Genomic DNA, 14,403 nt, shown 5'->3' with positions numbered 1-14,403 from the left:
AGACCAAAGACATGCTACCTATTTGTCCCTGAACCATTATGGGACAATTTACTTCTGCAAACATTGATCACACACAGTAGGACACCAAAGGGATAGTCTGGGAAACAAAGGTAATGTAATAATTGTACAGCAGTCATAAAACAAGAACACAGTGAACAGGAAGCAACAAGCTGATAAAGGGAAAACCAAAACGTATAATATTATATAGATAAGATATATGATGCATGGATAGACCGATATCGTCGTTTTATGGGCTGATATCAATTACTGACCGCCTTTCAACACAATTTCTACACAAATCTGGTATAAACTGAACATGCTTATTAAAATTTTAAACATTAAAAGTAAACAACTGGGAAAATAAAGTTCTTGAAAATTAACTTATTAAATGGCTTCCCAAAACATAGAAAAATGGCATAAATCCCATTTAAACTGCACTCTGATATAAAATTAAATTTAAGTCACTACTGCAAAGCTAGACTCCCAGTTAAGTAGAAAAACATAGTGCAGAAAGCATAACATTTCAGCATGTTCTCCTGTTAAATGGCTTCTGTTTTTTTCATATATTGCTGCCACTTCACTAAAAACACGATCCCTTGGTACACTTTACAGATAAGGGTTAAAAGTAATAATATATATATATATACACATATATACACACACATATATACATACATACACATATATACAAATATACACACACACATATATACAAATATACACACACACACATATATACATATATATATATATATATATATATATATATATATATATATATATATATATATATATATATATATATATATATATATATATATACACACACACTGCCACTTGACAGGGAAAGAAAGGACATGCTGGAATATCAGTGCTAGATTTATTTGCTTAATTTTTAATATGCTCATATTTACTGGATTGCAAATATCTTCCCTGGTACTGAGGAGTTGACTATAAGTTTCTTTATTGTGGCACTTATGGGCAGTTTTATACATGTGTAACAGCGCCAACAAATGATCAGCATTTTATCCAATGCTAGAGAATATTGATACTAATCTCCTATACTGCATTGCTTTCTACTCAAGGTTTGTTGTTGTTGTGGACATTTAATTGATGTGCTTGAACTATCAATTTCTTATGTTTATTTCTATGCCCATGAAAGGGGAAAAATAAAATATTTAAAATTAAAAAATCGTCAAATATAGCAGCTTTAGTGAAATGTTTTCTGCAAATGTATCAGAATGCAACAAATAATTTTCTATTTGTGACAGAAATTAGCAAGCAGATTGATTTTAAGTATTGCTGACCCCTATGAGCAAATCAAAAGCAATTTAGCTCTGCGTACTTCAGGTAAACTATGCCATATCACAAATCATATATGTTTGTTTATGCAAGTCCATCTACAGACCTGCCATTGATGGTATGGTAGTTGGTAACTGAGCTCGCAGGAACACCTGGGCTTGGACTCTGTTATCAGTGCTATCTATTATTAGATGCTATGCGCAGCTTATATGTGCTATATATGATTTGTGTCACTTACAACTACATAGTTTCCCTGAAGTACACAGAGCTTTTGATTTGCTCCATATCGGTAAGTTTCTGGCCGATACCGCTCCCATATACTCTACTACAAATAGCGCTCTGCCCATCAGCATGTTTAAAATTAATTTTAAAAGGGAAAAAAAAAAAAACGTTTATCATTCATAGGGCAGGAATTTTAAACAACTTTTCAGTTTACTTATATTTCCAAACGTGCTTTGTTCTTGAGTCATCCTTTGTTAAAGAGTAATGTTATACCTTGTTACTGCCAAATAGCGCTAAACAAGTGCCCACTTCTGAGCTCCAATAAGCCTACCTAGGTATGTTTTTCAACAAAGGATACCATAGAACAAAAAATAAAAAAAAAGAGGGGTACATAATATATATTTATGTGAGGTACTTCTGTGCGACACAGTGTATAATATATATATATATATATATATATATATATGTAAGGTATATATGTATGTGAGGTACATGTGTGTGACACTGTGTATATAATATATGCATGTGAGGGGTACATATGTGTGAGACTGTATAACTATATAATATATATGTATGTGAGGGGTACATATGTGTGACACTGTATATAATATATATGTATGTGAGGTACATATGTGCGACTGTGTATATAATATATATGTATGTGAGGGGTACATATGTGTGACACTGTGTATATAATATATATGTATGTGAGGGGTACATATGTGCGACACTGTGTATATAATATATATGTATGTGAGGTACATATGTGCGACACTGTGTATATAATATATATGTATGTAAGGTACATGTGTGTGTGACACTGTATATAATATATATGTATGTGTGGGGTACATGTGTGACACTGTGTACATAATATATATGCATGTGAGGGGTACATATGTGTGACACCGTGTACATAATATACACGCATGTGAGGGGTACATATGTGTGTGACACTGTGTACATAATATACACGCATGTGAGGGGTACATACAGTATATCACAAAAGTGAGTACACCCCTCACATTTTTGTAAATATTTTATTATATCTTTTCATGTGACAACACTGAAGAAATGACACTTTGCTACAATGTAAAGTAGTGAGTGTACAGCCTGTATAACAGTGTAAATTTGCTGTCCCCTCAAAATAACTCAACACACAGCCATTAATGTCTAAACCGTTGGCAACAAAAGTGAGTACACCCCTAAAGGGAAATGTCCAAATTGGGGCCAAAGTGTCAATATTTTGTGTGGCCATTATTTTCCAGCACTGCCTTAACCCTCTTGGGCATGGAGTTCACCGGAGTTTCACAGGTTGCCACTGAAGTCCTCTTCCACTCCTCCATGACATCACGGAGCTGGTGGATGTTAGAGACCTTGCGCTGCCCCACCTTAAGTTTGAGGATGCCCCATAGATGCTCAATAGGGTTTAGGTCTTTAGACATGCTTGGCCAGTCCATCACCTTTACCCTCAGCTTCTTTACCAAGGCAGTGAGTGGTCTTCTTGGAGGTGTGTTTGGGGTCATTATGTTGGAATACTGCCCTGCGGCCCAGTCTCCAAAGGGAGGGGATCATGCTCTGCTTCAGTATGTAACAGTACACATTGGCATTCATGGTTCCTTCAATGAACTGTAGCTCCCCAGTGCCGGCAGCACTCATACAGGCCCAGACCATGAGACTCCCACCACCATGTCTGACAGTAGGCAAAACACTTATCTTTGTACTCCTCACCTGGTTGCCGCCACACACGCTTGACACCATCTGAACCAAATAAGTTTTATCTTGGTCTCATCGTACCACAGGTCATAGTTCCAGTAATCCATGTCCTTAGTCTGCTTGTCTTTAGCAAACTGCTTGCAGGCTTTCTTGTGCATAATCTTTAGAAGAGGCTTCCTTCTGGCACGACAGCCATGCAGACCAATTTGATGCAGTGCAGGGCGTAGGGTCTGAGCACTGACAGGCTTACCCCCCACGCCTTCAACCTCGGCAGCAATGCTGGCAGCACTCATACGTCTATTCCCCAAAGTCAACCTCTGGATATGATGCTGAGCACGTGCACTCAACATCTTTGGTCAACCATGGCGAGTTCTGTTCTTAGAGGAACCTGTCCTGTGAAAATGCTGTGTGGTCTTGCCCACCGTGCTGCAGCACAGTTTCAGGCTCTTGGCAATCTTCTTATAGCCTAGGCCATCTTTATGTAGAGCAACAATTATTTTTTTTCAGATCCCCAGAGAGTTCTTTGCCATGAGGTGCCATGTTGAACTTCCAGTGACCAGTATGAGAGAGTATGAGAGAGTGTGAGAGCGACAACGCCAAATTTATCACACCTGCTCCCCATTCACACCTGAGACCTTGTAACACTAACGAGTCACATGACACCTGGGAGGGAAAATTGCTAATTGGGCGCAATTTGGACATTTCCACTTAGGGGCGCACTCACTTTTGTTGCCAACGATTTAGACAATAATGGCTGTGTGTCGAGTTATTTTGAGGGGACAGCAAATTTACACTGTTATACAGGCTGTACACTCACTACTTTACATTGCAACAAAGTGTCATTTCTTCAGTGTTGTCACATGAAAAGATATAATAAAATATTTACAAAAATGTGAGGGGTGTACTCACTTTTGTGAGATAGAGTGTGAGGGTGTGTATATATATATATATATGGTTCTTATGTGTGACACTGTATATAATATATATGTATGTGGGGGGGTACATGTGTGACACTGTGTATATAATATATGTATGTGAGGTACTTATGTGCGACGCTGTATATAATATATATGTATGTAAGGTACATGTGTGACATTGTGTATATAATATATATGTATGTAAGGGGTACATATGTGTTACACTGTGTATATAATATATATGTATGTGAGGGGTACATATGTGTTACACTGTATATAATATATATGTATGTGAGGGGTACATATGTGTTACACTGTATATAATATATATGTATGTGAGAGGTACATATGTGTGTGACACTGTGTATATAATATATCTGCATGTATGTAAGGTACTTATGTGTGACATTGTGTATACAATATATATGTATGTGAGGGGTACACATGTGTTCCACTGTGTGTATAATATATATGTATGTGAAGGGTACATATGTGTGACACTGTAAAAGATATATGTATGTGAGGTACATATGTGCGACACTGTGTATATAATAAATATGTGAGGTACATGTGTGTGACACTGTATATAATATATATGTATGAGAGGTACATATGTGTGACACTGTGTATATAATATATATGTATGTGAGAGGTACATATGTGTGACACTGTGTATATAATATATATGTATGTGAGAGGTACATATGTGTGACACTGTGTATATAATATATATGTATGTGACACTGTGTATATAATATATGTATGTGAGGGGTACATATGTGTGTGACACTGTGTATATAATATATGTATGTGAGGGGTACATATGTGTGTGACACTGTGTATATAATATATGTATGTGAGGGGTACATATGTGTGTGACACTGTGTATATAATATATGTATGTGAGGGGTACATATGTGTGTGACACTGTGTATATAATATATATGTATGTGAGAGGTACATATGTGTGTGACACTGTGTATATAATATATATGTATGTGAGAGGTACATATGTGTGTGACACTGTGTATATAATATATATGTATGTGAAGGGTACATATGTGTGACACTGTAAAAGATATATATGTATGTGAGGTACATATGTGCGACACTGTGTATATAATAAATATGTGAGGTACATGTGTGTGACACTGTATATAATATATATGTATGAGAGGTACATATGTGTGACACTGTGTATATAATATATATGTATGTGAGAGGTACATATGTGTGACACTGTGTATATAATATATATGTATGTGAGAGGTACATATGTGTGACACTGTGTATATAATATATATGTATGTGAGAGGTACATATGTGTGTGACACTGTGTATATAATATATGTATGTGAGGGGTACATATGTGTGTGACACTGTGTATATAATATATATGTATGTGAGAGGTACATATGTGTGTGACACTGTGTATATAATATATATGTATGTGAGAGGTACAGATGTGTGTGACACTGTGTATATAATATATATGTATGTGAGAGGTACATATGTGTGTGACACTGTGTATATAATATATATGTATGTGAGAGGTACATATGTGTGTGACACTGTGTATATAATATATATGTATGTGAGAGGTACATATGTGTGTGACACTGTGTATATAATATATATGTATGTGAGAGGTACATATGTGTGTGACACTGTGTATATAATATATATGTATGTGAGAGGTACATATGTGTGTGACACTGTGTATATAATATATATGTATGTGAGAGGTACATATGTGTGTGACACTGTGTATATAATATATATGTATGTGAGAGGTACAGTGTGTGTGATACTTTGTAAATAATATATGTAAGGGGTACATGTGTGTGTATATATATATATATATATATATATATATATATATATATATATATATACACACATACATACATACATACATATACAGTATATATATTCGGGTCTGGAAGTGCGCACGCAATAAAGTGCGCGCTCACAAGTAGAGTGCCAGCTCCTGGGTTTAGTGCGCGTTCCCCGATCACTGACCTGATCCCGGCCGCCCGGCCTATCCTCCGCTCCTAGTGTCCTCCTCCGCACGGCCGGATCCATGCTGCACTGCCTGTCCCGTGCTCCTCGCATTACTTCCCGCGGGCTGTCAACCGAGCTCCCGCACACACACCGGCACCATGTCTGTTACCGCACTGCGCTGTAGCGATCCATCCGCCTTCAGCTGGCTGGAACTACATTCAGATCTGCTGTCAGACAGAACACGGGGCGGGGCCACAGCTACTTTCTGGAGCCTGTGTGTGAAAGGGGCGGGGACTTGATGCAAGGGAAGGAAATGGTCGTAAACAGAGGCATTGGGCGTTACCTAGGGTGGGTAAAGAGAGGGTAATGACAGAGGAAGGGCGGCAGTGGGCGGTGCCATTCAGTGATTAACTAAAATAAATGGGCGGGATAGATGTTGTGGGCGGCAACCTTTGGCCACAAGGGCAGTAAATGGGCGGGGTATAGGGGTCGGTCATTATTACTCCACCTACTTCTTACAATAATGATCTCTAATTGGCCTCTTCTATCACTCCTCTATGGTTGGCTTGTTTTTAAAGGGAAATTAAACACTTTGAGATGGGTAATATAAAATGATAAATCTTATATATATATAAAAATCGCTGCAATATATTTTTATTATTTATTTTGTCCCCTTTTCCTGTAATTCCATTCTGAAATTGTGAGCTTTTCAGTTCCTGTTAGAAATGGAAGTGCAGAACACTGTTATATTCCACACAGCCATTGGCTGCACACTCTAGTGACCTATTTATAACTGCCCCTAATTGGCCACAGCAATAAAGGTAACCTAAGTTACAACATGGCAGCTCCTGATTGTTTTATAGACACTACAACTCTACACTTAATTTGTCACTATTTAAACAACTAATAACACTTTAAAAAAATGCATCTACATGTTTTTTTTTAGACAAATCTTTTCATTTAATGCATCATTCTATAAAGCATTTATTTAATGTTTAATGTCCCTTTAATGTTTTAGTGACAGCGGCTCCCAGTTGACTATACAGTTTCACAAACCTGCCCATCAGTGATTATTTATCTTCACCGGGCCTGGTGTAGATAACATAATCAGTATGCTGTTTAGGGCCCCGGTGTAGGTCACATGATCAGCATGCTTTAGGGCCCCAGTGTAGGTCACATAATCAGCATGCGATAGGACCCCAGTGTAGATCACATGATCCGCATGTATAGGGCTCCAATGTAGGTCACATGATCAGCATGCTATAGAACCCTGGTGTAGGTCACATGATCAGCATGCTTTAGGGCCCGGTGTATAGGGCTCCAGTGTAGGTCACATGATCAGCATGCTATAGGGCTCCAGAGTAGGTCACATGATCATCATGCTATAGGGCTCCAGTGTAGGTGACATGATCATCATGCTATAGGGCTCCAGTGTAGGTGACATGATCAGCATGCTATAGGGCTCCAGAGTAGGTCACATGATCATCATGCTATAGGGCTCCAGTGTAGGTCACATGATCAGCATGCTTTAGGGCCCCAGTGTAGGTCACATAATCAGCATGCGATAGGACCCAGTGTAGATCACATGATCCGCATGTATAGGGCTCCAATGTAGGTCACATGATCAGCATGCTATAGAACCCTGGTGTAGGTCACATGATCAGCATGCTTTAGGGCCCGGTGTATAGGGCTCCAGTGTAGGTCACATGATCAGCATGCTATAGTGCTCCAGAGTAGGTCACATGATCATCATGCTATAGGGCTCCAGTGTAGGTGACATGATCAGCATGCTATAGGGCAGGGGTCACCAACCTTTTGGACCTCAGGGACCACTAATCTCACAATTTTGAATTCCGTGGACCACTAACATGATTTTTTTTAAAAAGGTACAGACATGTATGTGTATATGTATATATATATATTTATATATACATAGAACAGGCTATATATATATATATATATATATATCGCCATAGAACAGGCTAACAATAGTATTGAGCCAGTTGTTCGTTCCTGTGAGTGTGCTTCTCTCTGTGTGTATTTACTCTCCCTATGGGAAAAAGGGGAAACCAGACATGGACTCCTTGCTCAGTATGCTTAGAGGAATATGGCTACACCTCACTGACGAGGCCCAATGAAGGCCGAAACGATCGTCTGGGGTTGCTATGTTCCTTGTTCAGAGAGGAATTGCCTGGTATTTCGGTGCTGGACTAACCGTAATAGGCGGGATCAGACTGATATACTACAAAAAAGTTCTCTGTGAAAAGCATTACTGGGCTAAAAGAAGTTGCAGCCAGGTGGTAAATCGCCATAGAACAGGCTAACAATAGTACTGACCCAGTTGTTCGTTCCTGTGAGTGTGCTTCTCTCTGTGTGTATTTACTCTTCCTATGGGAAAAAGGGGAAACCAGACGTGGACTCCTTGCTCAGTGTGCTTAGAGGAATATGGCTACACCTCACTGGCGAGGCCCAATGAAGGCCGAAACGATCGTCTGGGGTTGCTGTGTTCCTTGTTCAGAAAATGAATTGCCTGGTTTTTCGGCGCTGGACTGACCGTAATAGGCGGTCAGGTGGTATATCGCCATAGAACAGGCTAACAATAGTATTGAGCCAGTTGTTCGTTCCTGTGAGTGTGCTTCTCTCTGTGTGTATGTATATATATATATATATATATATATATATATATATATATATATATATATATATATATATATATATAACTAACTCTTCCAGTTTTGCTTTTAATCTTAGCTGAGAGCTTGTAAGTGAGTGCTGGACTTTATCTGTGTGTTGTATTAATTTATTTTGTAATTTTCCCTATGGGCCTTGCACCCAGACTTGTCTGGGGTTAACTGCCTGTGAATCTGGAGACAGCACAGCTTCCTGAGAGTGTGATATTAGCACCAAGGGCTGAGCATGTTGCAGGATCGTGGGATGTGTACCCAGTCCAGTCTGAGAGTGCAGTCCCATTCCGTGTTTTGTATATGTCTAGGGTGATTACATAAGTCTGTGAACCCTGACTTGTTCCCAGTTTGCTTGATTGAGAGCTGGCATTTGTATGGCTGTATTAGGGACACAGGTTTTGGAAGAGACCTTGACGTGGTACCTGGGCTCGTCCCATTTGGCCAGATGCAGTAACTAACTCTTACAGTTTTGCTTTTAATCCTAGCTGAGAGCTTGTAAGCGAGTGCTGGACTTTCTCTGTGTGTTGTATTAATTTATTTTGTAATTTTCCCTGTGGGCCTTGTACCAGACTTGTCTGGGGTTAACTGCCTGTGACTCTGGAGACAGCAAAGCTTTCTGAAAGTGCCAGTCCAGTCTGAGAGTGCAGTCCCCTTCCGTGTTTTATATATATATATATATATATATATATATATATATATATATATATATATATATAATATATATATATATATATACACAAACAAAAAGGTATCAGCGCACATCCATTTTCAAAAGCACAACATATTTTTTGAACTGCTGCAAAAAAATGCCGGCAAACAACATCAAGAGACAACTATTCTTTTTAAATAAATTTGGGATCTTAGTCACACCATATGGCCATATTTTGCTTAGCCAGTCACCCCTTACAAGGTGCCCCAATATAGACTGGTCCTAACACTACAGTCCTTTTGCCACAGAGGGCTGAATCATTCCTGCTTTTACTCTTCATAATATAATGAGACTCCCTAGCTTAATATTCACAACTCCATTACACTGTCATGAGCACACCTGAGCTTGGGTGGAATGATTCAGCCTAGCTAAAAGGGCCCTGGTATACAGGGTTTTATTTTTTAGATTAGGGTTTGGGCGGCAAAAAAGCTAACTGCCCTTTTAAGGGCAATGCCCATCCAAATGCCCTTTTCAGGGCAATGGGGAGCTTAGTTTTTTTTTAGATAGTATTTTATTTGGGGGGTTGGTTGTGTGGGTGGTGGGTTTTACTGTTGGGTGGGTTGTTTGTATTTTTTTTTTACAGGTAAAAGAACTGATTACTTTGGGGCAATGCCCCGCAAAAGGCCCTTTTAAGGGCTATTGGTAGTTTAGTTTAGGCTAGGGTTTTTTTTGGGGGGGGGCTTCTTTTTATTTTAATAGGGCTATCAGATTAGGTGTAATTAGTTTAAATCTCTGTAATTTCTTTATTATTTTCTGTAATTTAGTGTTGTTTTTTGTACTTTAGCTAATTTAATGTAATTTATTTAATTGTATTTAACTTAGTTAATTTAATTATAGTGAAGTGTTAGGTGTTATTGTAACTTAGGTTAGGTTTTATTTTACAGGTACTTTTGTATTTATTTTAGCTAGTTAATGTAACTAGCTAGGCTCGCCAGAAACAAGGGGCATCAAGCTCCGTACGAAGCTTGATAGATAGGCCCCTTGATCTCAACGCCTTCTCTAAAAATTGGGAGGGATTGTATGCGGGAATAAATATCTTTCAAAATGGAAAAACAGCAATATCAGGATGGTATAACCTGATGCTCCTTAAAGGGGGAGAATCCTCTTTGAATTACCTAAAAGAAAAATGGTGTTCAGATATCCCCTCAATTGATGAAACAACAATTACAAAAAGCATTGTTAGGGCTTGGGTGGCAACACCTCTGTTAATGTGGCGTGAGTCTCATATTAAATTAATTGAGTTTATATAACCCCAGAAGACCTAGGGAAGTGGAATAGGGTTCATTCTTTTGAATGTACTCAATGTAGACTGTCTCAGGCTAACTTGTAACATTGTATTTGGGAATTCCCAAAGGCGAATAACTTTTGGGGTAAGGTGTCATACTGGCGTTCTAAAATATTAGGACAAGTGATTAATCTACGTAAGGAGGAAATCATTTTTCTTAGAGACCATTTGAATAGGGAAGAAAAAAAAATCTTTATTAATTTTACAGTATTATGTGCAAAAAATATTATATTTTCTTCTTGGAAATAAAAAAAAAAGTCCTAACTTCTCTGAATTTCTTAATATTTTGAATACTAAATTAATATTAGAACAGTTTGAAACATCGATAATCTCTGAACGTGAAATAGATTTATTTTTTAAAAAAATGGGGTAATTATATATTTTCAAAGCCTCGCGAGATTCAACAAAGGTTAAAGGGACACTGAGCCCAATTTTTTTCTTTTGTGATTCATATAGAGCAAGCAATTTTGAGCAACTTTCTAATTTACTCCTATTATCAATTTTTCTTCGTTCTCTTGCTTTCTTTATTTGAAAAAGAAGACATCTAAGCTAAGGAGCCAGACAATTTGTGGTTCAGACCATGGACAGCACTTGTTTATTGGTGCTGTCCAATCAGCAAGGACAACCCAGGTTGTTCACCAAAAATGGGCCGGCATCTAAACTTAAATTCTTGCTTTTCAAATATAGATACCAAGAGAATAAAGAAAATTTGACAATAGGAGTAAATTAGAAAGATGCTTAAAATTGCATGCTCTATCTGAATCACGAAAGAAAAAATTTGGGTACAGTGTCCCTTTAATATAATATCCATTCCAAAACTCAGAATGGATACAGAATGCAGTTATCACAGGTGAACTTACATTAGATGATGTCATTTTCATGGAAATGGCTTGGAGGCTATGGAAGAGAGGAGGGGGGAGGTTATTTTTTTTTTATTTACATCATTAGATGGAATTTATAAACGAGTACTTTAGGAATCATTTTTATTCAATATTACAAAATTCAATATTGTGGATTAGATTTAGTTATCTCTCATAGTCTTTGCTTTGTATTATAGGGTACATAAATAAAATACTATATCATGTTCTTTCTATGTAAGATGTACTGAGTATTAATGACTTGCAAATTTATGTTCAAAATCGAAACTCCCTCTTTTTTTTTTCTTCTCTTTTTTTACTTTTTCTTTTTATCGTTGTGATTTGTCTTTGTGATATGTATTTTTATATTCTGTAATTTTATTTTTATCTATTGTATTGTGACTCGGATAAAACAATAAAAATTATATAAAAAAATAAATAAAATAAAAATAACCAGCCTGGGTATAAGTACCCTGTGTATAGCTAGCCTGTGTATAATAACTAGCCTGGGTATAAGTACCCTGTGTATAACTAGCCTGTGTATAATAACTAGCCTGGGTATAAGTACCCTGTGTATAACTAGCCTGTGTATAATAACAAACCTGGGTATAAGTACCCTGTGTATAACTAGCCTGTGTATAATAACTAGCCTGGGTATAAGTACCCTGTGTATAACTAGCCTGTGTATAATAACAAACCTGGGTATAAGTACCCTGTGTATAACTAGCCTGTGTATAATAACTAGCCTGGGTATAAGTACCCTGTGTATAGCTAGCCTGTGTATAATAACCAGCCTGTGTATAAGTACCTTATAAGTACCCTGTGTATAACTAGCCTGTGTATAATAACCAGCCTGTGTATAAGTACCCTGTGTATAACTAGCCTGTGTATAATAACCAGCCTGTGTATAAGTACCCTGTGTATAACTAGCCTGTGCATAATAACCAGCCAGGGTATAAGTACTCTGAGCATAATAACCAGCCTGGGTATAAGTACCCTGTGTATAACTAGCCTGTGCATAATAACTAGCCTGGGTAAAAGTACCCTGTGTATAACTAGCCTGTGCATAATAACTAGCCTGGGTATAAGTACCCTGTATATAACTAGCCTGTGCATAATAACCAGCCTGGGTATATAAGTACCCTGTGTATAACTAGCCTGTGCATAACCAGCCTGGGTATAAGTACCCTGTGTATAACTAGCCTGTGTATAATAACACACCTGTGTATAAGTACCCTGTGTATGACTAGCCTGTGTATAATAACCATCCTGGGTATAAGTACCCTGTGTATAACTAGCCTGTGTATAATAACCAGCCTGTGTATAAGTACCCTGTGTATAACTAGCCTGTGTATAATAACCAGCCTGTGTATAAGTACCGTATAAGTACCCTGTGTATAACTAGCTTGTGTATAATAACAAACCTGTGTATAAGTACCCTGTGTATAACTAGCCTGTGTATAATAACCATCCTGGGTATAAGTACCCTGTGTATAACTAGCCTGTGTATAATAACCAGCCTGTGTATAAGTACCCTGTGTATAACTAGCCTGTGTATAATAACCAGCCTGTGTATACGTACCGTATAAGTACCCTGTGTATAACTAGCCTGTGTATAATAACCAGCCTGTGTATAACTAGCCTGTGTATAATAACCAGCCTGTGTATAAGTATCCTGTGTATAACTAGCCTGTGTATAATAACCAGCCTGTGTATAAGTACCGTATAAGTACCCTGTGTATAACTAGCCTGTGTATAATAACCAGCCTGTGTATAAGTACCGTATAAGTACCCTGTGTATAACTAGCCTGTGTATAATAACAAACCTGGGTATAAGTACCCTGTGTATAATAACCAGCCTGTGTATAAGTACCCTGTGTATAACTAGCCTGTGTATAATAACCAGCCTGTGTATAAGTACCGTATAAGTACCCTGTGTATAACTAGCCTGTGTATAATAACCAGCCTGTGTATAAGTACCCTGTGTATAACTATCCTGTGTATAATAACAAACCTGGGTATAAGTACCCTGTGTATAACTAGCCTGTGTATAATAACAAACCTGTGTATAAGTACCCTGTGTATAACTAGCCTGTGTATAATAACCATCCTGGGTATAAGTACCCTGTGTATAACTAGCCTGTGTATAATAACCAGCCTGTGTATAAGTACCCTGTGTATAACTAGCCTGTGCATAATAACCAGCCAGGGTATAAGTACTCTGAGCATAATAACCAGCCTGGGTATAAGTACCCTGTGTATAACTAGCCTGTGCATAATAACTAGCCTGGGTAAAAGTACCCTGTGTATAACTAGCCTGGACATAATGACCAGCCTGGGTATAAGTACCCTGAATATAACTAGCCTGTGTATAATAACCAGCCTGTGTATAAGTACCCCTGTGTATAACTAGCCTGTGTATAATAACCAGCCTGGGTATAAGTACCCTGTATATAACTAGCCTGTGCATAATAACTAGCCTGGGTATAAGTACCCTGTGTATAACTAGCCTGTGCATAATAACCAGCCTGGGTATATAAGTACCCTGTGTATAACTAACCTGTGCATAATAACCAGCCGGGGTATAAGTACTCTGAGCATAATAACTAGCCTGTGCATAATAACCAGCCTGGGTATATAACTGCCCTGTGTATAACTAGCCTGTGCATAATAACTAGCCTGGGTGTATAAGTACCCTGTATATAAC

The 14,403-nt window shown here is 37.9% G+C and overlaps 1 protein-coding gene across 4 annotated transcripts in view; it reads right to left on the bottom strand.

The window, feature by feature from the left end:
• LOC128640941 (microtubule-associated serine/threonine-protein kinase 2) overlaps positions 1–6,393 on the bottom strand; it is a 538,333-nt gene extending 531,940 nt beyond the window's left edge. For all 4 annotated transcript variants that reach the window (XM_053693406.1, XM_053693407.1, XM_053693409.1 and 1 more), the window contains exon 1: positions 6,180–6,393. In XM_053693406.1, the coding sequence (XP_053549381.1) occupies positions 6,180–6,272 (93 nt within the window). In that variant the 5' untranslated portion in view covers positions 6,273–6,393. The remainder of the gene's footprint in view (positions 1–6,179) is intronic.
• Positions 6,394–14,403: the final 8,010 nt, after the last annotated feature.

This window comes from Bombina bombina, chromosome 10 (genome assembly GCF_027579735.1).
Source record: "Bombina bombina isolate aBomBom1 chromosome 10, aBomBom1.pri, whole genome shotgun sequence".
In the NCBI taxonomy this organism is placed as follows: Eukaryota; Metazoa; Chordata; class Amphibia; order Anura; family Bombinatoridae; genus Bombina; species Bombina bombina.
This window is presented reverse-complemented; position numbering and strand designations above follow the sequence as displayed.